Source organism: Lepidochelys kempii, chromosome 1 (assembly GCF_965140285.1).
Source record: "Lepidochelys kempii isolate rLepKem1 chromosome 1, rLepKem1.hap1, whole genome shotgun sequence".
NCBI classification, from domain to species: Eukaryota; Metazoa; Chordata; order Testudines; family Cheloniidae; genus Lepidochelys; species Lepidochelys kempii.
This window is the reverse complement of record NC_136380.1, coordinates 259,343,390-259,368,144: the sequence shown is the minus strand read 5'-3', so window position 1 is coordinate 259,368,144 and position 24,755 is coordinate 259,343,390. Positions and strand designations below refer to the sequence as shown.

The 24,755-nt window shown below is 46.0% G+C and overlaps 1 protein-coding gene across 5 annotated transcripts; it reads left to right on the top strand.

Moving 5' to 3' along the window:
* The first annotated feature begins 474 nt into the window (after positions 1-474).
* Positions 475-21,506, top strand: CBX6 (chromobox 6). 5 transcript variants are annotated; one of them, XM_073326698.1, is made up of 7 exons: positions 475-644; positions 794-837; positions 1,043-1,108; positions 1,237-1,303; positions 3,879-3,932; positions 5,367-5,498; positions 12,360-21,506. In XM_073326698.1, the coding sequence occupies exons 1-7, from the start codon at positions 576-578 to the stop codon at positions 13,269-13,271; spliced, it is 1,344 nt and encodes a 447-aa protein (XP_073182799.1). In that variant the 5' UTR covers positions 475-575; the 3' UTR covers positions 13,272-21,506. The 5 variants fall into 5 exon arrangements, with proteins under 5 accessions (XP_073182799.1, XP_073182779.1, XP_073182789.1 ...); XM_073326678.1 differs by having other exon boundaries at positions 12,306-21,506; XM_073326688.1 differs by lacking the exon at positions 3,879-3,932 and having other exon boundaries at positions 12,306-21,506.
* Positions 21,507-24,755: the final 3,249 nt, after the last annotated feature.

Sequence of the window (24,755 nt, the reverse complement as noted above, 5' to 3'; positions counted from 1 at the left end):
AGACCTTTTCTGACCAACGTGCTACCGGCAGGTCCCTCTAACTGCACTGAGGGGGTAGACGGGCTGCCTACACATCTGCCCCCTTGACCCTGGGATCCGGGATCTCTTAGGGGGAAGGCAGCTTCACTGGCAACCGGTTCACAGGAGCCGAGGGACGGGGGCTGTACCTCTAAAACTGCCCCCCGCCTCCCAGCGCGTTTACACCCCAGCCCCCCGTTCTTTGTACCCCCAGCCCCCTTCCCCGACCCCGCGCTTTGCCGCCCGAGCAGCGACCCAGCTCGCGCCCCGCTCCCTGCAGCCCGCGCGCGCGCCTGCGCCCTCCTCCTTTTCCCCTAGCAACCGCCGCCGGGGAGACCCTGGTAACGGTGCACGCGGGAGGGGGAGAAAGAGAGGAGGGAGGGTCACGTGCGGCCGCGCGGCCGCAGAGCGAGCGTGAGCGTGCGCGAGCCGGTGCAGCTCTAGTAGCGGCGGCGGCGGCGGCAGCAGCAGCCTGAGCTGGGGGGAGGGAAGGAAGGAGGGAGGGAGAAAGAAGCGGGCGGGATTATTATGGGCTGTGGGTGCTGCTGCTGAGCAAGATGGAGCTGTCTGCAGTGGGGGAGCGAGTGTTCGCGGCCGAATCCATCATCAAGCGGCGGATCCGAAAGGTGAGCAGCCGCCCAGCCCGAGCCCGGCCCCGGCCCCGGCCCCCCGCTGCCCTGGGTTTGTTGCAATGGCCATTTCGCTAATCCGCCCTCCCTCCCTCTCTCTTCCTTCTCCCCCCTCCTCCGTTCCCCTCCTCATCTGTGTTTTGCAGGGGCGCATCGAGTACCTGGTGAAATGGAAAGGCTGGGCCATCAAGTGAGTTGTTCGAGTATTTCTCCGTGTGTGTGTGTGTGTGTATGTGTGTCTGAAGGGTTTTCCCCCAAGTCCGCGCTGAGATAATATTATGCATCCCTTTCCCGTGCGCGCAAACTGTACTCTGAGGTTGCTCCCCCCCCCCCGCCCACATTCTCCTTTTTTATGCGGGTGCTCGTGTTTTGTTTATTTTTTTGTGCCTTGGCAGGTACAGCACTTGGGAACCTGAAGAGAACATCCTGGACTCCCGACTTATTGCAGCCTTTGAGCAGAAGTGAGTTTAACAGGGGAAACCACGTTTGTTTATTTGACATCTGAGCTACCCAAAAAAAAAAAAAAATGTGTATGTGTGTGTTTTGTCTTAAGAAAAAGTTTAACTTCCTAAAATTTGACTCCCTAAAGGGAACGAGAGCGTGAGCTGTATGGGCCCAAGAAGAGAGGACCCAAGCCTAAAACTTTCCTCCTGAAGGTAACTTTTATTTAAATAACTTAGGCCCAGTTAGATGTATCCAAAATCCCGCTGCCTGTCCACTTTTGGAGGTACTTAACTCTCAAATGCCTTGGGCCTCCCTTAGTCTGCATGTCTGGTGCAACTAAATAAAAGGGGGGAATAGAAGTAAGTGCATGAGATGCTGCTTGGGGTAGTGAAGGATTATCACCAATGGGATAGTAAAAGCTAGGGTGTGTGAACCTGTGTTTGTGGGGATGTTCTCTTCTTGTCAGTCTCCTCCTCTCCTTCCCCTCCATCCACCCCCAGATGTTTGTCCCTGTGGTGTTTGCACCTATCTGCTCTCTCTCCCCACCACAGTGGTATTTCATTCCTCCCTCCCCACCTTTGGTCTGCATGTGATAATATAGTGGCATACTTGGTGGCTATGAAAAGGTTTTGTAGTTGTTGTTTTTTTAAGATATGACAAGGGTCCTGCTGCTGCCCCTCCTCTTCGCATGTCAGTATGCTAGATGCCCACCGGCGCTATATTGGCAGTCCTTTGGGGCTCGCTGCTTGTTCTGAAAGTCATGGAATAACTATGCTTCTTCATGGCATAAAGACTCCACATCGTCCCCATTGACAGCGTCATTTTCATGATATCTGTTTTTTCATGCATAGTCGTGTTTTGTCTCAGAAGGAAGACTTTTTTAAAAAAAAAAAAGGTGGAGTCCCCAGTTTCCTCTTTTTAAAATGTGGTGGTGGTGACCTTTGTAGCGGAAGTTAACAGATTTTTCCTGTAAGAGTTGGTATCTGCCATATTCTGCTATCTGACTGACACCCTGCAGACAAATTTGTTGCATTATTGCTCCCCTACAAATCCCAATCCTGGATCATAAATGAATGGAGGTGCCAGAATATCATCCAGTGTATTTAAGACAAATTTGCATGGGGAGTCAGGAATTTCTCAATTCTGGTCTAATCTGATACCCAGATGCTATGGAGATGGGTGCTGTAGCAGTGCATCTAATACTCCTATCTCAGGCATTGACTCATTCTGTGCCTTTGGGCAAGTGAAGTTACATTTTTGTGTCTGCTTTCCCTATCTGTAAAATGGGGTTAATACTTTGCTTTCCTGCCTCATGGGTGTTGAGAGGCTTCACATCTTCAAAGCTCTGTTGAAACATAAGTGAAGCGCTAAGTGGCAGCACTCAAAGTTCTGTGCAATAGGACAGTGGTTCTCAACCAGGGGTATGCGTATGCCTGGGGGTACTCAGAGGTCTTCCAGGGGGTACATCAACTCCTCTAGATATTTGTCTAGTTTTACAACAGGCTACATAAAAAGCACTAGCAAAGTCAGTACAAACTAAAATTTCGCACAGAGCAGAATAAACCACTCATTTTTTATCTACTGTACACTGAAATGTAAGTACAGTATTTATATTCCAGTTGATTTATTTTATAATTATATGGTAAAAATGAGAATGTAAGCAATTTTTCAGTAATAGTGGCTGTGACATTCTTGTATTTTTATGTCTGATTTTGTAAGCAAGTAGTTTTTAAGTGAGGTGAAACTTGGGGGTACGCAAGACAAATCAGAATCCTACAAGGTGTACAATATTCTAGAAAGTTGAGAACCATTGCAATAGGATTCCCCCTGTTATCTGCTTTGGAAGGATAGAGCATATGGGAGGACCGCAGACATAGTTTAAACATTGTGGGGAGAATCTTCCTGGGGTTTTCTGGATGCCCTGGTAAAAATTGGGGAGCTCTCTGGAAATTTTTAGGAAGCACTGCTTGTGATTGGAACATTCTCCCCCCTCCGCAGCCGCCACCACCACCACCACCTTGTCTACATTGTTACTCTTTCCTTAATTAAAAACTGAAAACGATAAAAATCTGTTTGCTTTCCCCACTAATGAGTGTGTTTCTTTTTACACTTCACTCCCTGAAACGGAGCTAGTCAGTTTCATTCTATAGTCAGTTTTTATCTCTGACACTTATGCTTTAGATCTTCTTGTGTTTGGGAGTCTAATAATGCAGAGGAAAGCTTAAGACGACACCATTGACTTAAAAATAACATTTCTGTTTGAATTTTTTTAACCTACTATTACTTGTAACACTTGAAATCTGAAAAGAAACATTCTAATTTTTGCTTCTTTATTTACATTGAGTATTTGACAACTCTAATCAGTTTTCCTGAATAGTCAGTTGGTTTCCTCTTCTATGTGTGTGGGACAGAGCAACATGGAAGGGGAACATTTAGTTAAAAAATTTAAATGTGTAAAACTATATATAGCAACATGTGATTGTATAGTCGCAAAGAGCTGGCAGGGCATCTCAGAAACAGGTGCAGATTCTGAATCCACCTTACTTCTGACTTACTGTCTAAATTGATTAGATTTCTAGTTAATGGTTTTCTATTTTAAAAAGATATTGGGGTTGGGGGACACAAATCATTGACACTTCAAGAAATAAGCATTCCTATAATTTCTTAAACACCACCACAACAAACAATATTCCTTCACTGGCGTCTTGACTTGCCTTAATTCTTTTCCCTCCCCAACTCTTGAAATCTACTTGACTGTTTCTGTAATCCTCTGACTTGTGCTTATAGTTAGCTTGTCACGCTGGAGAAGAGAGTGAAGCGTGGAACAAAAAATCACCACTGGTAGGTTGATGCCTCACTGTGGGGAGCACTGAGTAGGGCAGGAGCTGCTGGTGTCTCCTCTGGGGAGGAGGTCTGGTGAGAGGAGGTTGTGTTGGGGACTTCCCTTAGTTGCTGGTTTCTTTGGGGTGTTATTTTTAGGGCTGGATCAGAAGTCAGACTAGACAGCAAGAAGTAACTCTCTTTTGGTTTAGTACCATCTGAACTTGTCCAAACTTTTTTTGAGGAAACTTTACAATGTGATTTTAGTTAGAAAATCAGCTAAAAGAGCCCTTCAGTCCTTTGTACTGAAGTCCTATCTTTCTGTCTGCCAAAGCCAAGGTTTTGACTCCTGTAAATGCTGCAGGACTGATGCCACTACAGGAGGAGAAGGAGGGTTCTGTTCTGTCTTGCACATTAAACATGTTGTCAGTTCTTTTGACTGCAGAATCTCTTGCCGATGAGGACTTCTGAAGCACGGGGGAGAAACTTGACTCTTGGGTCCCCGGGGGAGTTTGCAGAGCTGGCAGTTAGAACAATATTCTTTTTGACTGGCAAACTCAACCGATTAGAACTGGAAGGCATGGAGATTAAATACGGAACCAAACCACGACTGGTTGTAAAAGGCTAGCATGCACTTGTAATGAATGGTTTCATATATAATGTTTCTGACCAAGATTTTCAAATGTGGTGTTTAAAGTTAGGCTTCTAAATCCATATTACAGCATCTAAATAAGTGGCCTGATTTGAAATTCCGTTTGCTTATTTATTTAGTTATCTTAATATTGATTTGGAGCCAGATTTACAAAGGAATTACTCTTTGAATTGAGTTATGTGCCTAATCTGCTTGGGCACTTCTTAAAATCCCACTAGGTGCCTATCTGCATTTTAGGGCACCTGATTGTTTTATAAATGTGGCTGTTGGTGCCTTAAGTCAGGCTTCGAATGCTTGGCTTTTCTATCGGATCGCTAAGGGATATCACACCAGTGTTTGTGATATCACTAACACGCTCTTGCATCATGGATGGCAGGACTGAAAGTGTGGGCTTCAGCTACAGTATTTTGGGTAGAAGGTTTGGCTGTATTCCCTGGATATTAGTCAAACTTTCCCATGGATGAAGTTTACTTGTAGGGGGGATCATGGCATGCAATAGCCTGTAAGGTGACACTAATTTATGGAAAACGTAAGTTGTTGCTTTGGGAGAGGAATTTGGAGTGGCTGATGTGGGGCAGTCCTTTCCAACCTTTATTAATCTGACATCCCTGATAGATCTTGTCTGTAGGAGGTTGCTTGAGGGTTTAGAAATATAGAGAGAGGAAATATCAATAAGATTCAGTCTGGGGAAAAATGGAAGCTCATGCAGAGTAATAGAGACACATTAACTGTCCCACACATATACTTTGCATGCAACTTTTGTCTTCCTTTCTCACCTCCCTGACATACTTCTTTCCTCACAGCTTGGTTGGCTTGGGAAATGCAAGGGTCACATGCAACTCCATAAAGTCATGCATGTGCTATCGGAGGACATGTCCCTGACCCTCCTGCTCAGCTTGCAGAGATCTCTATTCTCAGTCACTCTAAATAATAAGGTAAAGATTGGAGGGTGTTAATGGAGAAAGTAGTACTGAGAGCGTGCAGTAATAGACAATAGGGGATTTCCCTCTTGCTGCTTGCAAGACCTAATTTAGTCTGTAAACTGAAGTGGAGGGAGGCGCAACATGGTGTTAAGCAACTTCCTCCCTCAAACTCCGCTTTTGATCTCCCTGTTCATAAATTACCCCTCAGCAGATTGAAATTGAAATCTGTTCCCTCATAGCATTCATTTTCCCTCCAATGGGGAAACACAGTTTATGGTAAGGTTGCTTAGGAGCCACAGCTTGCTGTTGCTCTGTCAGCTAAAGCTTGCAGAATGCTAGTCAAAGAGGTGAAAGGGGAAATAAGGGCTCTTATAAATATATTATTTGAGGGGGGAGTACAAGACAAAGCAGATGCACTACTAAATAAGGAGGGACTCGTGTAAATACGGCAGAGCTACTAAAGTGTTTTCTTTTGAATCAAAACAAAAAAGAGTTGCATCCTTTATTACTTCCTATTTGTAGAGTTATTGACATAAATTAGGTAAAGTAGGATTTGTGGGGAACTTGAATATGTACTTCTCACCCTGTCTTCAGTATGTGTATCCTAGAGTGTGAAGGGAATGAACTGATTAAATTATTTGTTGGATCACTAGCAATAATTATTTAAAAAAGAACAGAAGTAGGGAGGTGTGAGCTGATGAGAATTCATGAGGGGGCGGAGCAAATGTGATCCAGATTTCCAAAAGAAGGGAAAAAAGTGATCCTAGCAATTACTGTGCTGTAAATCAACCTTTGTTCTCTGTTAAATGAGAACAAAATCTCTAAACGATTGCAGACTTTTATCTTGGTGAAAACTGAACCAGGATCAATCAACAGGGTATTCTATGTACAGCACTGAACACATCTTCCACTCTTAAGTCACCAAGGTAAAGACCGTTCCCACTCCAAGGAATTTACCATCTGAAGGAGACATTTAAGATGCACTTGTGAAGTTCAGAGAAAGGATCAACTTTTGTTGTCTTAAACTATGAACCCTTACAATTCATGAGCACCATAGAAGAACTGAGCCTTCAGCAGGGAGAAGTGTGTTTCTTGCAGAGATTTGAGTGAGAAGACGACTTTGTAAACTGGGATTGGGAGGTAGCTCCAGGTATAGAGGGAAGCAGGCACATAACCAGGAATAGGAGAAAATGAATGGGTCAGTAAAACTATCAACTTCCAGGGGGAAGAGAGGAGCGTTTGTAAATGATATCTGACAAACTTGATCACATATTTGGTAGAATTACTGGACTAGTGTCTGGAAGGAACACGGTAGTTGGGACATCTGGATTTTCACTAAAGCATTTGATATTGTTTCTTGAAACTTTACTTGAGAAATGAATTCAAGCTGACTTGGGTATGTGTACTCTAACATGAATTGCTAAGCATTGCAAAGAATGTAAACTAAGCAATGAGTAACAGCAGTGTATTGAGTTGGAGGGAGTGTTAGGTTCCATTTTAGCCTATTTGTTGTAAATCTGTCAGAGGAGAAAACCAGCATGTTAATTCCATTCATAGGATAGTAAAATACAAGGTTTCATGAGGGTAGGGAAATAAAATATGGGCAGGAAAAAAGAAATGGATTCAACCAGGAAAAATGCAGACAAGTGCTTCTGGGATGTAAAGTAATCTGGGACACAAGTATTCAATGAGCATAAGACACTTTGAGAGCAAAAATACTTCTAAAAGAGAGAGAGAGTGACACACACCATGGTGTGATAGAGAAAAACAAATTAGACATCAGATTAGTGTGATATAGTGGCAAAAAAGACAAGGGGATTTATGGGTTTGCTGTGCAGGGGGAGCCATGCCAGCTATCAGGGAGTTAATAATCCCTCATTATATGGCTTCAGTTCGCTTGGAATAAGAGATTTCATTCCCTGCACTGCACCACACTACTAGATAATCCCAAACTGGAGGGAGTTCAGAGAAGAGCAGTAAAAATGCTTGAGGGGCTGTGATAATGATGTTTGAGATAAGACAAACAGATTCAAAGTAAAATATGGACCAGAATAGCTTGGTTAAAAGATGTCTGAAGAGAACCAGTGTGGGAGGGATAGCTCAGTGGTTTGAGCATTGGCCTGCTAAACCCAGGGTTGTGAGTTCAATCCTTGAGGGGGCCATATAGGTATCGGGGCGAAAATTGGTGATTGGGCCTGCTTTGAGTAGGGGGTTGTACTAGATGACCTCCTGAGGTCCCTTCCAACCCTGAGATTCTATGAACCACTGCCATCTGTATGTATTTAAATGGTGATGAAAAGAGTGAGGAATTATTTGGCTTCAAAGAGCTATTGAAACATACTAGACTGTAGTCTCTTTGGGTTAGGAATCTGAATATCTGTGCTGTAAGGCACATAGGCCGTGGAATAATAGATGAGTCTGAGCCAAAGAAACTCTGGATGCGCATTAGGACGTCATGCCTGACAGTGAAATCTGTGAGGATTTGTGTGTGCTAGAGATTTTTAACCTTTGCTGAGGATAAACACATGTTTGTGGCCTGTAGTAAACATTTGGGGAGTGGCAAACACTGTCCTTACAAATACATTAACCACCTTGAGTTATTTGACAATCGTTTAATTCCAGGTATAAAACGCCTAGTGTTCATGAGCCTTTAGACTGTGGAATTTGTTTCCAGACGAAGCAGTAGAAGCCCCCAGCCATCACTGGAGCCACTTACAGCTAGACTAGACAAAGCATTGGAGAGCTTACTGTAGGGAACGGCCCTGTATTAGCCAGAGATGAGCTACATGCCTTCAAGTCTCCATTCCCAACTTCTCCCATTGTGTGGCAGGGCTGTTTGAGAGGTTTGGGGCTTCCTGCAGCGTGTGCTGTTGTCATAACTTGGGATTGGAGTGGGCAGGGTGGGGGCAATCAGCAGGAGTGGAATCTTTTGGGATCAGATATAAGGAGTTGGGGAGATAGGCAGGGGAGATAATAGTGCAGCTTAAAACCTTAGCTCCCCAGAACCTGTCCTGAGCTGTGTGCCTGTGAGTGAGTGTCAGTGTCAGAAGGACGAAGTGAGAAAGTGGATGTTGTATCCTGGGGACTGCAGTTCTCACTGTGGTCACTAGATGGTACAAGAATCATTTGATTCTAAGTTGGCAAGGCAATGATGGATGTGGGGCCAAAAGGTCTGGTTACTTCTGTCCGGGGCTGGGTTTTGGGGGCAAGGGAATTATAGAGTGACTGTTTGGGATGAGGGAGAGTCTGTTTCAAAGGGGATGGGGCATCTTATCCTTGCAGGGCGCCATTTAAAGTGTGGCTCTGCTCGGAAAAGCGAGTGTAAAATTACGCTGTAGGGTTCCATGTTTGTTGTCTCCAAATCAGACTATCTCAATTTACAAATGAAAATGTAGTTAGCTGCTCACGACAATCCTGTTGCTGATGCATGAGCCAGAGTAAATTCCAGCTCACTCTGCCAGAGCTGTCATGGCTCTACAGGACTAAGAAGAACTAAAAACTTTTGTCCCAAATGTTAGCAGATATGACTCCTGATACATTTATTGGGGAGGAGGGGGAAGAGCAGCTCTCTTTTCTCTGAGAAGAGCAGGTGCCTTTCACTATTTAATCTGTCACGTTAAACAAATATCTCATCTGAAGGGGCAGGACAAGTCTGGTTTTTAGGGGGAGAATAAGAACACAGGAATTGCTTAGAAACCTAGGGGTGGAATAGGAATATAAGAATTGCATTGGAAACCACGATAGACCCTAGGTTAGGGTTGGTTAGGTTTTTTTTTTTTTTTTTTTTTTTGGTCCAAATTTCTTGGTCAAGGTCCAGACTCCAGAGAAACATTTTTCACACCACAGTAGTAGTAATAAGTAAATAAAAAGATTTTGCAGTTTGTTCAAAAGCATCTCATGGTCCGAATTTGGCCTGCAGTCCGCGTATTGACTACACCTGCCCTAGTTCCATTTAGCCCAATATCATGTCTATGACAGTGGCCAGCACCAGATGTTTCAGAGGAAGGTGTAGGGACCTCGCAGCAGGCACGTGTGAGATAATCTGCTCTTTCTCCCCCTCCTCCCACACCCTGACACACACACTAGGCTAAAATCCTAAAACGTGAGGTTTAACATCCCTTCCAAAATTTGCATTTTCATTAATTATGATAACTCCACATATTCTTGATCTCCCTGCAGACAACCCAGGGGATTAGAGACCAGTCATCTTAACTTCAGTACCTGGAAAGATAATTAAACAATCAGTTTGCAGATACCTAAAAGATAATATGGTGATAAGTAACAGTCAGCATGGATTTATCAAGAACAAACCTAATAGCTTTCTTTGATAAGGTAATGAGCCTTGTGGATAGGGAGGAAGTGGTAGATGTGGTATATATGATTTAATAAGGCTTTCAATTCTGTCTCACATGACCTTCTCATACACAAAAGTGGGAAATACAACCTGGATGAGGCTGCTATAAGGTGGGTGCATAACTGATTGGATAACCGTTCCCAGAGAGTAGTTAATTATCAGTGGTTCATAGTCAAGCTAGGAGAGCATATCAAGTGGGGTCCCGCAAGGATCGGTCCTGGGTCTGGTTCTGTTCAGTATCTCCATCAATGATTTAGATAATGGCATAGAGAGTATACTTATAAAGTTTGCAGACGATACCAAGCTGGGAGGGGTTGTAAGTGCTTTGGAGAATAGGATTAAAATTCAAAATGATCTGGACAAACGGGAGAAATGGTCTGAAATAAATAGGATGAAATTCAATCAGGACAAATGCAAAGTACTCCACTTAGGAAGAAACAATCAGTTGCACATGTACAAAATGGGAAATGACTGCCTAGGAAGGAGTACTGCGGAAAAGGATCTGGGGGTCATAGTGGATCACAAGCTAAATATGAGTCAACAGTGTAACGATGTTTCAAAAAAAGCAAAAAACATTCTGGGTTGTATTAACAGGAGTGTTATAAGCAAGACACGAGAAGTAATTCTTCCGCTCTGCTGTGCTGCGAATAGGCCTCAAGTGGAGTACTATGTCCAGTTCTGGGGGCCACATTTCAGGAGAGATGTGGACAAATTGGAGAAGGTCCATAGAAGAGCAACAAAAATGATTAAAGGTCTAAAAAGCATGACCTGTGAGAGAAGATTGGGGAAAAAAAATGGGTTGTTTAGTTTGGAGAAGAAAAGACTGAGGGGGGACATAAGTTTTCAAGTACATAAAAGGTTGTTACAAGGAGAAGGAAAGCAAATTGTTCTCATTAACCTCTAAGGATAGGACAAGAAGCAATGAGCTTAAATTGCAGCAAAAGTGGTTTAGGTTGGACATTAGGAAAAACTTCCAGACTGTCAGGACGGTTAAGCACTGGAGTAAATTGCCTAGGGAGGTTGTGAAATCTCTTAAAAATCTCCAGTGACAGAGCAGGTTAGACAAACAACTGTCAGAGAGAGTCTATACTTAGTCCTGCCTTGAGTACTGGGGAATGGACTACAAGACCTCTCGAGGTCTCTTCCACTCCTATGATTCTATGTCCAGTATCTTTTTGAACCTTGAATCTGAGACTTTCCTCTCATAGTATCCATCAGACCACTACCTTCTCCATCAACCCTTCCTAAAGATCCATTTCTCCCATGACATCTACAAGAAATTACTAATAGTCTGGATGGGACTTTGCTTGTTTGCTTTATTCCTCTCTCCTATCCTTTGTCTTGTTTGTCTTCTAGATTGTGAGCTTATGGACGCAGTCCCTGCTCCCTACATTCAGACAGTGCCTAGCGTGCATTGGGGTGCTTACTCACCACAAATAAACTTCTTGGTGTTGAGCCCCACCAACAACCACCAGATGCTTATGAGGATGATTGGCCCCTTCTCCTGGTGACAGAGTATAGTAACAATTGAGTGTAGCTTTAGAATCTCTGGCACCAGGCTCCCTGGGCACTTTCCTTTGTGCTCCTCTTTCAGGGGAGCATGTAAGAAGGGGGAGGTCAAGGAAATGCGCTAAAGCAGCACTGCATGCTTCGTGAGGATGCTACTTATGATGACAGGAGCGCTTCTCCTGTCAGCGTAGGTACTCCACCTCCTCGAGAGATGGTGGCTTTGTCTACAGGAGAAGCCCTTCCGTAGACATAGCGCTGTCTACACAGGGGGTAAGATCGGTATAACTGTGTCGCTTGGGGTGAGGATATTCCACAGCCCTGAGTGACGTAGTTCTGCCGACATAAGGCTGTAGTGTAGACGTAGTCTCAGACTTCCTCCAAGTGCAGTCCTTGGTAAGTCCTAGAACCTGACCGGCTGCCCTGCACTAACTTCCCTTGTTTGTGGAGGGAGCCGTTCATGGTGATTGATAGTAACAGTCTGCAGATGAAGTCTGCTGTTCCTTTCCCATGGCTCTGAGTTCCTTGGTTGGTTGTTTTAATTGCTGCTGAACACACACCGGCAGGTCATTTCTCTGATCTGTCAAAGATGATGCAAGTGTCATAGCTGCCGTCCTGGCTGATGCATTGGGTATTGAACAGGGGACTTCCGGAGCTAAAGCAAGAGCTGCTACAGCTTGAACTAAAAAGCCAAAGCTCCATAGCTAGGGGCTGTAACAGGCACTGAGGGGGACTTCTGGCAGCCGTTCGCCACTGGGTTACCTTAGTACTAGGGTCCTGTGCATTTAGTTCTTCATTTAAATGTGTAATTTGTATACAAACAAGGTGTAGCCTTCTGGCTCTTGACAGGGTGCCTCTCATGTGGTCTTGTCACCACAAGCTGAGGTGCCCCCGATTCAAGGCCTGGCAAGTCTCAGGTCGTCTCTGACTCCATTCTGCTCTCTCCCCCACCACCGCAGGCTCGGGCCCAGGCGGAGGCCCTTCACATTGGGGATGTACACTTCTCTGTCAAGCCTGGCTCTAGCACCTCGTCACCCAAGCTGCACTCCAGCGCTGCAGTGCACCGGCTCAAGAAAGATATCCGGCGATGTCATCGCATGTCCCGGCGCCCCCTGCCCCGCCCAGACCCCCAGAACGGCGGGGGAGTGGGAGGAGGGGCTGGCATACGTCCGCCAGTCTCGCCCTTCTCCGAGACCGTCCGCATCATCAACCGCAAGGTGAAGCCTCGTGAGCCCAAACGCAGCCGCATCATCCTCAACCTCAAGGTTATTGACAAGGGCGGGAAGGCCGCGAGTGGGGGAGGGGGCCTGGCCCGTCCAAAGATCCCCTCACGAAACCGCGTCATTGGCAAGAGTAAGAAGTTCAGCGAGAGCATCCTCCGCACCCAGATCCGCCACATGAAGTTTGGCACCTTCTCGCTGTACAACAAGCCGTCCGCTGCACCGGCCACATCTCTGGAGGGCAAGATGGAGGCAGGAGGCTCACAAGGTGCCTCCTGCGGGCTGGTCATGGGCTCCACCCCTTACGATGCCCACAGCTCCAGCTCCTCAGGCTGCCCCTCTCCTACCCCTCACTCGTCCTCCGACCCAGACGATTCTCCCCCAAAGCTGCTTCCCGAAACCCTGAGCCCTGCCATTCCTGACTGGCGCGAGTCGGAGGTCCTGGACCTGTCGATCCCACCAGAATCAGCAGCCACCAGCAAGCGCTCTCCCCCCGGGGGATGTGCTGGGGGCCAGACACCCTCATCATCCCTCTCCTCTTCTGACCCGGAGCAGGAGGCTGGCGACTGGCGCCCTGAGATGTCCCCCTGCTCCAATGTGGTGGTCACAGATGTCACCAGCAATCTCCTGACCGTCACCATCAAGGAGTTCTGCAACGCAGAGGATTTCGAGAAGGTGGCAGCAGGTGGAGGAGGCAGCAAGTGAGAAGTTGGCTCCCAGCTTCGGGGGGGTAGGGGAGGCTCTGCTGGAAGAAGTCATGGTGTGAATGGCTGTTGTTAGTTTTCTCCTGCTCTCCCCCCATCCCCTTCCCCGGTTCTTTTTCTTTTTGCTTGGAGACTGGGGTGGGAGTTAGAGGGCAGAGGTGTCTGAAGTTCCCAGATGTCACAGCTACGAGGGGTTGGGCTGGGGAATGATCATTTGTCTTCAAAGAACATGTTGTCATACTGGTGTGGAGCCTGGGTGACAACGGGGGTGTGTGTGTGTGTTGGGGCTGAGTGGGGAAGGCTCCCCCCCCATCTTTTCTGAAAGTATGGGGGAACTCCTACTACTGGAGAGATGGATAAGGCATTTGAAAGGGGCTGTGCTACCCTCCACCTTCCCCCTCTGCCATGCACTGTACACACACTCCTCCACTTCTCCAGTTCTTCACCCTGTCTTCTCCCAGGGAAGCTCTGACCCTCTCCCTTCTTTGTGGCATGGGTTAGCTGTCTCTTATGATCCAGCTTCAGTAGTTCTGGCTGCATCTCTGGGAGAGGGATACTATTGGGGGGAGGGGGAGGAAGAGGAGGGGAGGAGATCAGAAGTTAAAGCATCAGGGTTAGAACGAAATTGCAACAGAGCTCAAGTGGGGGGTTGCAACCCTACAACACATGCCCCAGGCTCACTTCCTTCTTGCTTTTACTATTGGTGCTAACTTGGCAGTTGTATGGGCACTTTGAGACTGCCTGGGCCCTTCCTCCTCCCTTCTGCTCCTTCCCTTCCAGATCTTCCAGTCTGCTGAGCTTTGTTGCGCCTGTCACTTCCAGCCTGGATCTTCCTCCTTCTGTTCATCACTTGCACTTGCTCGGGTCTGAGGCATGCCGTACCCTTCCTAAGCCTTTTCCTAGTGGAAGTGGGAAAGCCACACATCCGTCCTTCAATTCAGGAGGAGCAATGGCTTGGCATGACATTACCCAAGCAGGATGAGGTCAACAGGTCTTACCTCCCAGGAAAAATATAAGCCTCCTTGGGTCCACTGAATCACTTCACAAGCCTTGTGGGTGTGAAGGAAGATCTGCTACTCTTCCTGCTTGGTTTCATCTGTTTGTGGTGGGTGCGTTGGAGAGGGGTCACTGCAACCATTTCCAGGATCTAAAATTGCCTCTACAATTGTCAACCAAAGGTGCTAAGAACCTGTTGTAAGAATTACCGTGTCTTGCATTTTGTGTGTGTGTGTGTGTGTGTGTATGTGTGCGCCTGCCTGCCTCTCCTTCATCTGCCCCCCCTCCCCCCCACTCCCCAACTCCTTGTTTTTACATGTTCAGTGTGAAATTGGATCTGGAATCGCCCCCACCCTCTGTAATTGGAAGCAAGCGATGATGTGGCTTCCTCCAGTTCCCAGAGACATACCCTTAATGTCCAAATGTGCAAAAGCGCTCTTCTTTGCCATTCGTGGCTTGTTTGACTCTGTGTCAGTGCTGAGCTTTGTGGCTGGATACCCCTCCCTCACTTCCCCACTCCTCTGTTGCCGAATCTGTGAAACACTTGGGTGTGGGGAAGAGGGGCTGATAAAGTTCATCTAAATTAGTGTTGCAGTAAGTGTCTGCCCTGATTCCCTGACCACGGGGAAAAAGGGGGTAGGAGGGGTTGCCTGTTGTGGGATCCATAATTCTTTATATGCCTACAGGGCTGCACGTACTGGGGGAAGGAGAGAGAAACTCAGCTCTAAGGAGAGTGTCTCCCTCTGTCACACAGCCACCAAAATAACTAAATTGGGAGGAATTCACCCCTTTTGTGGTTTTGCATGCAGACACCCTGGATTTGAAGGGTATGTCTATCCTACAAGTGCTATGGCTGCTGCTACGCCACTGCAGCGTAGACACTTGCTACAGTGACAGAAGGTGTTTTTCTGTCGGTGTAATAAAACCACCGCTTCAAGAGGAGGTGCTTGATTGACAAAAGAATTCTTCCACTGACCTGGCTGCGCCTACAATGTGGGTTAGGTTGACTTAACTACATTGCACAGGGCACAACATTTTTCACAGTCATAAGCAACGTGGCTAGTGTGATCTAATTTTTAGGTGTAGACCAGCCTTAAAACTCACCTACTGCAAAATAAATGTCTACACAGAAACTTGCATCAAAATTTTAAAAACGTGAATTCAAATGAGTTTAGCTCCAGTTTGTGTGTAGCCAATCTGAGAGATGATCCCATATGTGGTTAGTTTTATTCCCACACAACCACAACACCCACCTCCACAAAGCTGCCCATCTTTTATGGGTTTTTTAAACAAAACTTCTAAAATCCAGCAGAATATTTCAAAACCAAATACAGGGTGGGGGAGACTTCCCCATTCATTCATCAGTCCAAGGCTTCCTGTAATTTGTTGGATATGTATGTGTGTATGTAAATTAATACCTGCCTGTTGTCTCTGCTTTGTTTTGCATCTTTCCTTCACCTTGCACATGCAGGGTTCTCTTATTTCATGGTAACTTCAAAAACAAGCAGGCCTTGGAGAGGTGGGAGATCTATATTGGGAGAATAACAAGGAGACTTGTGTTTTAAAAAGAGATGATTTTAAAAAGGAATTAATTTATGAGGCTGCAAGATAAGAGGAACTATTTTACAGAGTAGATGCATGCCAGCCGGTCACTTTTTTTTAGGTTGCTTGGTTACTCTTGGCGTGTATGTGATGGCGTTCTTGTTTCGTGATAATAAAGTTCAGAAATATTTGAAAAGTTTAAGTGGGAGAAAAAAGGGAACTTTAATAGGAAACTCTTGACATGTTTTAGCCAAGAAATGATCACTTGGCAGAGTTTGTTTTTTTTTTTCCCCTCCTGATGTCTGTTGTTTGGTGTTCCTGGATTTTTCCATAATAAGTGGTTTTCGCCTTCCTCTGAAGCATTGGCCAGAGGATTGCATGGGGGCTCGGTGACCCTTCTTCCTGGAATTATAAAGACAGGAGAGGGGCAGTGGGCTTTGGAGGAACTCGTATCGTAGATCATCTCTCAGTAGGAAAGACGTGCAATCCAGTCAGGGGAAGTAGCTTGAGTCCATTTGTCACCACCCTCCTGGGTGGGTCACCTGTGGGGATTGAACCCTGAACCTCTGGATCTAAAAGCATGAGTCTCTATTGCTTGAGCTTAAAGAACAGGCAGTAGCAGTCTTATAAATCTTTGTGTGGTCCAGCCACTAGAGGCTGACAAAACCCCACGCTGGTATGAATGTGGGTTATGCTCACCTTCCATCTCCCATTTATTTTTTCCTCCCTCCCTACTGGAAGATAAAAGGGAGGTCCCATCCATGCCTTTCAGAGAGGGCGTAGGGTTGGGGGGAGTATTCAAAAGCATTCCCCCAAAACCAGGGGAACAGTCTGTGTCTGTGCCATGTTTATTCTCTTGTTGTGTTTTTAGAGGAGATTTTATGATGGAAAGTGGAAAAAGTGAAATGAATAGTTTTTCAAAAAAAAAAAGAAAAGAAAAGAAAAAAGAAAAGTTTTTAAAAAATGAAATTTCTATAGGGGGAGAGAGAGTTTAAAAATGAATAATAAATGCAGTGATTGCACAAACTGTAGTGGTATTAGATGGTCCTTAGAGAAGAGAGTATTTTGTAGTGTTGAAGTGTGTGTCTGGGATGGTATCTGGCTCACTTGAACTGGAGGAGGGTGTCCTTGGGGTAACCAGCAATTTTTGATTTGAAGAGGCAAGTCCTGTTTTGGAGAAAACCCATGTAATTTACCCTTCTCTTCCCCACTTCCCCAAGTGTTGGCATGAGTTCCATCCAACAGCACTACCATTTCCCTTCCCTGCCCCCTCTCCAGAAATTAGACAGAGGCTCTGTATTTTTCTCCCCTTCCCAGGTACAGTGGTGCCAAAGTTGTTGCAGAATGGTAAATCCTGACCTGATGGGGTCTGGGCCAGGCTGGTAAAATGGAAATGGCATGTGAGTGGAGCTACTGAGATCTTGGATTGGCTTGCATCTTTCTTGCTAGATAACCACCCCAAGAGCAGAATAAACGCTCATTCAGAACAAGGCAAAGCTCCCTTCCTTGTCTTATCAGCTCACTGATTTCAGTGCTTCGTGGAAATGGCATTTTAAATACAGAATTTGCCACAGCAGAACCCGATGTAGCCCAGTCTAGTTTGGTGTCCCACCTCTGGCAATGGCCACTACCAGATCTTCAGAGGAAGGCAGAAACCCCTACGTGTACCTGAAGTTTTGGACAAGTGGGGATCACCCTCTCCTTGGGAAGGCTGGGGTGCATCGAGTGCATGTAGGGGTGAAAGCCAGGATGGCATTGGTGGGTTTTTACTAGTGCAGGATTGTAGTCTCCTGGACTGTGGGATGTGTGAATGTCCCATAGTGGTGGAGGGAGCTTTCCCAGCCAAGGCTGCACTGTGTCTCTTTGCTGCATATTGTTCATCTGCTGTGTTGGGGTGACTGTAGGAAAGAGGATGGGAACCAGGCGTTGGCGTCTGAATGTAATAAGTTACTAGATATGGGACTCTAAGATTTCTGGCTTGTCAGGGTCTCCTCTGTGCATTTTGGGTAAAAAAACAAAACTGTCTCTTGCCTTCTCTGGGTTGTTCTTGGGAACTCATTTTCTCCACTCTTCACCCCTGAGCTCTGCCAGTGCTCCTCTGTCCTGACCTACAGCTTCAGTCCTGAGCTGAGCGTACATACTAATCTCCCACCTTTGCTCAGCACTCCGTTCTGGTCTCACTGAAGCTAGCATATGGGCATGGAGCTGACAAGCATACAAAGCCTTTGCAGGGATGGGAGGATGTATGTAGGGCCAGTGGGGAGTTCTGCCTTCTAATCTTAGGTGAGCCACTTACTTGCTGTGTCTTTTCAGGGGATGGGGGAGTGTCTCCGCATCTCCTGTACTTCAGTCACCCCTCTCCTGCCACCCCTGCTGGGATGGAGGTGAGGTACCCTCCCTCCTTTACCAAATGGGTGCTGTCTGAGCTGAGTCTTCCTGGGTCATTAAATCCCCTTCCTCACCTCTGCTGTTAAAGGAAGTTTCAGGCGCTTTGCAATATTCCCAACAGTCAATCTAACTTCCTTCATGGACCTGACAGTACTGGGGATGGAGAGTTGGAACTCCCTGTGGATATCCAAGCTAAAGCACAGGTTGGGGTGGGGGAGCAGCTGTGCTGGCAGGTAGTCATTTCCCCCACAGTCCCGCCCTCCACACCACGTCAACAGTGGTGTCTGTGGATGTGGGATGGTGGGAGGAGAAAGTAGCGTAACCAACTGGGATGGCCCTTCTCGCCAGCGGGTGTGGGATTCCAGTTCCATAGCCAGGATTTGAGTAAGGAGATGCAACAAACCAAGAATGGGTGTCTGGCTAAGTGCTCTGTGTCCCTTTGGAGGAGTGCTTGTCCGTCTCCCATCCCCACACCTCTAACTGAGGCCTTGCACTGTTTGGCCTGATGTATCCTTTTCTCCAGTGTTGCTTGCTTTGCTGCTTTTTGGATTGCCCAATATCATGCAAGAGCTGGGATCTTATTTACTTTTTATATGAATATAGATATATATAGATATATATGTATATATATATATATAAAAGAACCCCCCACGTAATCCGTCCCAATCCCTATATCAAACGCATAATAGTTCAGAAGGTTGCTCTTGGGGCTGGGAGCTAGGCATTCCTGGGTTCTTTTGATTTCCTGTGATCTTGTGCAAGTTGCTTCACGGCCCTTTGCCTCTCTTCCCCTGTCTGTACCATGGGGGCAATGCCCTGTAGAGGTTGCTGGGAGGCTAAAATTTAGTAATGTGCATATAGAGCTATAGAAGGGCTGAGTATTGCTTCAGAACCCACGCATTCCTTCCCAGATACTTTATAAATCCATTGCATTGTCACTCTGGCTTTGAATGAGGGAGCGTTTTGGCCCTCCTCCAAAAGTGCAGTGTGTACATTTCTGAGGAGCAGAATCTCTCATCTCCTCTTCCCCCACCCTTATTTTTCCATTTGCCGCTTAACCTCCCCACGTCCGTTATCCAGCATCAGATCTGGGCATCCCTACTGCTCCTAGTAGTCTCCTCCCCCAAAGCGAGGCAATTGTGTTGACACTGTGTGGTCCTGTATTCTCATTAAAACATGCTATTCACTTCCAAGGTTGAGATAGCCCTCACTGGTTTACAAGAAGTGAAGACCAAGAAGTCCCTTCTCCTCTCCTCCCCTCTCTCTCCCCCGCCCCCCAAAAAGAATCTCAGTCAGGTAACAAAGGAAGATACCAGTTTTTCCAGGGTTGTACCTCTAGCAGTTCTTCTGACCTTCCCACCTTCTGCTGCCTAGCACAAGATGAAACCCTACAGGACCATCCAGAGTTCTGTCTTCAATGCAGAACTGCATCTAAGACCTGCTTTCCACCCTAACAGGAAACATCAATCCCTTAGGGATGTTCCACTCTTGTCCCTCAAGGGGGTGCTGTCTGGAGTCTTCTGCAGAGACAGCATGTTCAGTCTGGGGTGTGGACTGCCCCACTTTTGCACTCTGGCCAATCTAAGACTGGTATGGGGAAGAGGGTATTGAGATATGGCTGCAACTGGGGAAATAGTGTGGCAGAGGAAAGAAACAGGGTGATTACCCCAAAGGAGAAAATCAGTAAGAGAAATCAGAGTAATGTGATCTTAAATATTGGCAATGGTGGGTGATTCAAGAGAGATTAATTTGATGGGGGGTAATGGCAGGTTAAGTAGTTTAAACATTAATCCCTGTATTAGCTAACACCCCATGATGCCCCAATTCAGCAAAGCATCGAAGCACATACTTAAATCCATCCCTGTTCAGCAAAGCACTTAAAGCATGCACAAAACTTCTAAGCAGGTGGTTATGGATCTAAGTACTTTACTGGATTGGGGCCTCATACAGGAACTGTGTCTTTTTAAATCCAAGTAAATTTTCCCCATTATTGCAGTTTTCTTCTTTGCACTTCCGCTAGGATGGTGAAATTAACTTGGTCAGTATCACTTCCTGGTTCCCCAGGAGTAGCCCTGACTCTTCCAGTGTAGCAGGGACAAGTGGGTTTCCTTGTTGTGGGGGGAGGAAACTTCATTCAAGTTCTGAGAATAAATAAATCTACCATCATATTTTTTTAAAATCTAAATTTTGGAGCTAAACTACTTGCCATGCCCCCCCTTCTCCTCTTAACAGTAGAGGATTCTTTTTTTTCTTTTCTTTTTCTTTTTTTTTTTTTTAAATTTTGGGTGGAAAATTGCAAGGGGGGGTGGGAATCAGGGCTTGCACATCTGCCTCTTCCCTCCACCTCCCCAGGTGCCAAACTGAAGCCCAGATCCTGCAGACTTATGCAAGTACTTAACTTTAAGCAGGCAAGTAGTTCCACTGATGTCTAGAGGTACTTGCTTCAAGCTGAACATGTGCATAAGTCTTTGCAGGATCAGGGCCTTACTCTTTATCCCAGAGAGAGATTTTGATTTAATTTCTATAATGGTGATGGTCCTGATGCAACCCATATACCCCCCCCCATACCTGCCCCACACTTGGCATACAGGGTATGGTTACCCTTTAAGCTGGTTGTGTGATTCCCAGCTCAAGGAGACATTCACACTATTTCTTACTGAGCTAATACACTAAAAATAGAGTGTAACTGTGGCAGTGCGACCTTCAGGACTGGCTAGCTACTCTAGGGTCTCAGACGGGCATGTACTTGGGGCAACTAGCCCGTCCTGTGGCTTGTGCCACCATGGCTTCACTCTATTTTTAGTATGCAAGCTCTGAGAGCTGGCACAAGTATGTCTCTTCAAGCTGGGAATCACACACCCGGAGCCAACTGGAGACCTACCCAGAGAGGGGAGGTGGTGACTTTTTTTAATTTAAAATAAACCTAAATATCTTGTAACTTTTTTTTATTTTGAAAAATGCATTTAATTAAAGAATCATGCACGAATGAATTGTATATCTATATATTTTTTTGTCTTGTAATTTTCATTTTTAAATATAGTGTTTGCGTTTGTTTATTTTAATCCAGTTCCCAGCTGGCTAAACTCTGTCTAGAGTGGATGGATGGGACGCGGGGTGGGGCGATAGGATCCCCCTCCCATTGGCGTTTCCAGCGGAAAAATGGCTTGTTCTGGGTTTGGGGGCAGTTTGTGCTAATTACTCTCGTATTCTTGTACATTTTGTTCTTTCTGCTGCTCTTGAGTATTGTATCGATGCCAGAAATGGGGAGTTAATGAAAAATATTAACCCCAATAAATTGTTACATTCCAAAGCCTGTTGCCTGCCTTGTGTGTATGTGACTCTTTGTGATTTTCAAAGGTGAGTGGCGATGTTTTAACCTGCCAAGGGAAGCAGTGTCCGCCCCATCACTTCTGTTACTTACAGCTAGCTTCGCCAAAGCACAGGAGAATACACTGCAGGTAACAGTCTTGTCTAACGAGGAGTGTTGGAAAATGGACTAGATGTCTTAATAGGTCTTTTGCCCTTTAATTTTTATGTAATTGGGGACAGACTAGCAGAGCTGTTAACTTGGCTCTTTAGGTAGTTTCCATGTTTAAAAACAAAACAGCAGCAAATACAAATGAAGCACAAAGCTCGAGTCAAACTTCTGCCCAAAAACAAAAACACAAGGAACTGGGCTGCTGCTCTCAGAGGCAGACACACAGATGTTTTCCTCTGGAGGCATCCATTCACCTGGAATCCCAATATGAGTCTGGCAACAAGTGACCTGTTAACTACCTGGACAAGCCTGACGGCTATTTGTTATTGATACTGGCTCATACGTAGCTCTTGGACTTCAAAATCTGTCGTAACTAGAAGAAGAGGAGATAGAAGCCTGGTGCCCTTTTTCTACTAAAAGCAAAACAACAATCTCCGTGTTATGATGTGAAAATGCCAAACTCCTGCCTTCTATTTAAAACGCTTAATGAGAGGCATATTGAAAACCCATCTAGATGTGGGGCAAGACAAGTCTATGCTCATCATCTGTTTCCCATCCTTTTGTCTTTAGTGCTTGCTGCAAGTTGGCCCAGAAGAACCTGTGGGCACCAGATCTGATCACTAAGGCCTGGTCTACACTGCATGGTTAGGTCAACACAAGGCAGCTTACATCAACCCAGCTATGGATGTGTCTACACTTAAATTTTGTTCCTGCCAATATAACTGCCCCGGTATGGCAGCTTAACACCACCACCTCCCTGAGTGGTGGAGAGTCAAGGTTGATGTAATTAGGTCGACTCAGTATCAGTGTAGATACTGTGTTACTTACGTCAACTGTTACTGGCCTCCAGGAGCTGTCCCACAATGCCCCACAGTGACCACTCTGGTCACTGTTGTGAACTCCATTTCCCATGGGCCAGGTGGACAGGAAACTATTCCTCCCCTTTAAAGCCCCACAGATTTTTGAAATTCCTTTTCCTGGTTGCCCGGCTTGGCAAATACCTAGCAACAACACTCCATTGTTATGTGCAACTGCTCACCTGCCCATGCCAGCTACTTGCAGTAGGCAGAAGGTTTTGTACCTCCTGGGTTTGTGGGGAGAAGAGGCAGTGCAGGCACAACTCCGATCCAGCTGTAGAAATGTTGACGTCTATGAGCAGATTCATTGGGGCATGCAGGAGAAGGGCTAGAAGAGAGACCAGCAGCAATGCCGCATGAAAGCCAAGGAGCTGTGGCAGGCATAACAGAAGGCAAGGGAGGTCAACAATCAATCTGGTGCAGAGCTGTAGACCTGCCACTTTTACAAAGAGGTCCATGCCATCCTTGGGAGAGACCCCACACCTGAGCCCTGTGGATACTTTGGAGGAGCCCGAGTCACAGGACCCTGCCATGAACAGCAAGGAGGAGTATGGGGGACAGACGACCAGAGGATCCAGCTGCACAGTGAGCCAGGGTATTTTTTGACCCCATCGCAGTCCAGGCAGTTCTGACAGTCACACAAGAGCAAGCCTGATGCAGGGTAAGTATGCCGTTTGCTTTGAAATTACAGAGATGGAACCCCCCAAACTAGCAGGACACGTGTTGATTTACTCTTTTATTTATGCTAGAAGAGGTAGTGAAACAACCAAGAGACGTGGTGGTGGTATCTGCTTCTCATCCCCCTCTAGAGTTAGACAGAGGGGGCCATGCAGAGCGGTTTGTTTTATGTTCTCCAGGATGTCCTGTGAATTCTCCATAGAGATAGTGATGAAACTGTGATGAAGGTACTCTGCAATCCTCTGCCAAAGGTTTCTGGGGAGGGCTGCCTTATTTCTTCTGCTGCAGTAGAACACTCTTCCATGCCACTCAGTGATTACTTCAACAGGCACCATTGTAGTACATAGGCTAGCAGCATACCGGCCCAGGTGGCATCGGGATGCCAGCAGCAGCTGTTACCCTCAGAAGTGAGTTACTAGCTAATATCACCCCTGCCGGTGGAAAACAGTGCCACTATTCACTTCCATTGCTCTATACAACTATATTAACTGAGCTATCCTCCTTCAATTCCCCAACCATCTCCCCAGCCCAAGGGCCATACTCGCCATGGCTGGTGCTGTGACTGGCACAGGACTGTATCATCCCAAGGAGAAGTGAGAATGCAGTGCTCACAACTTTTGGGGATCAAGAGGTGTGAGTCCAGTATCCTAAAGTTTGATTTCTGTTGTGAATATACTGACAGTGGTACTCCTGTGTGTTGTGGCCTTTAGGGTCTACCCCTCCACACCCACAGAAAGCCTGAGCCAGATAAGGAGAAAGAAGAGGACTCAGGATCATGTGTTCTAGGACATGTTGTAAGCCTGTGCTTACATAGAATGAGAATGAGAACAGGGCCTGGAGGATGACTCTTGCAGACATCATGGGGAAGGAAGGAGTGGAGAGGAGAGGGAGATGCACCAGAGCATAATGGTGCTTCTCAGGCAGCAAACCAAGATCCTACAGACTCTGATAGAGCTGTAGGTCCAAGAATCCCAGGCTTACCTCCCTCTGCAGCCAGTAGACAACTCAATGTTGGGACCTCCTTACACCACCTCTCAACATTCCACATGGCATCAGGGACCACTGCACTGCCCCTACCAATCCAATCCGGGGGACATTAAAGACCATCACAGCTGCACATACACGGATCTGTGAAAGACATGGTTGGTGTGTGCCCACCTAAAATATAAAATGGCAGTTCTTTCCCCTTTGTAAGTTGTGTTCCCTTAATTTATCAAGTTTTATAAAGTTCTAAATGTTTAATCATTTGCCTGGTTCACATTACAGAATAAAATTCTATTTTTTGAAACATAATTCATCTTTATTCGTTCACAACATATGCTGGCTGGTGCTGAGCACATCTGACACTCCCCAATTTCCTGTTACTTCATTTTATTCCAGAACGCACAATATCATTCTCAGACAGTATTAAAAGGTGCATTAACAAAGTTATATTACTACACACACAACACTTGCTACAAGATTCATACTGGGCTGCAAAAGACCAAGGCCAGCTCGAGCACACTACTATGAACCCTATTAAAATGGTCTTTCAGAGCCTCCCTGA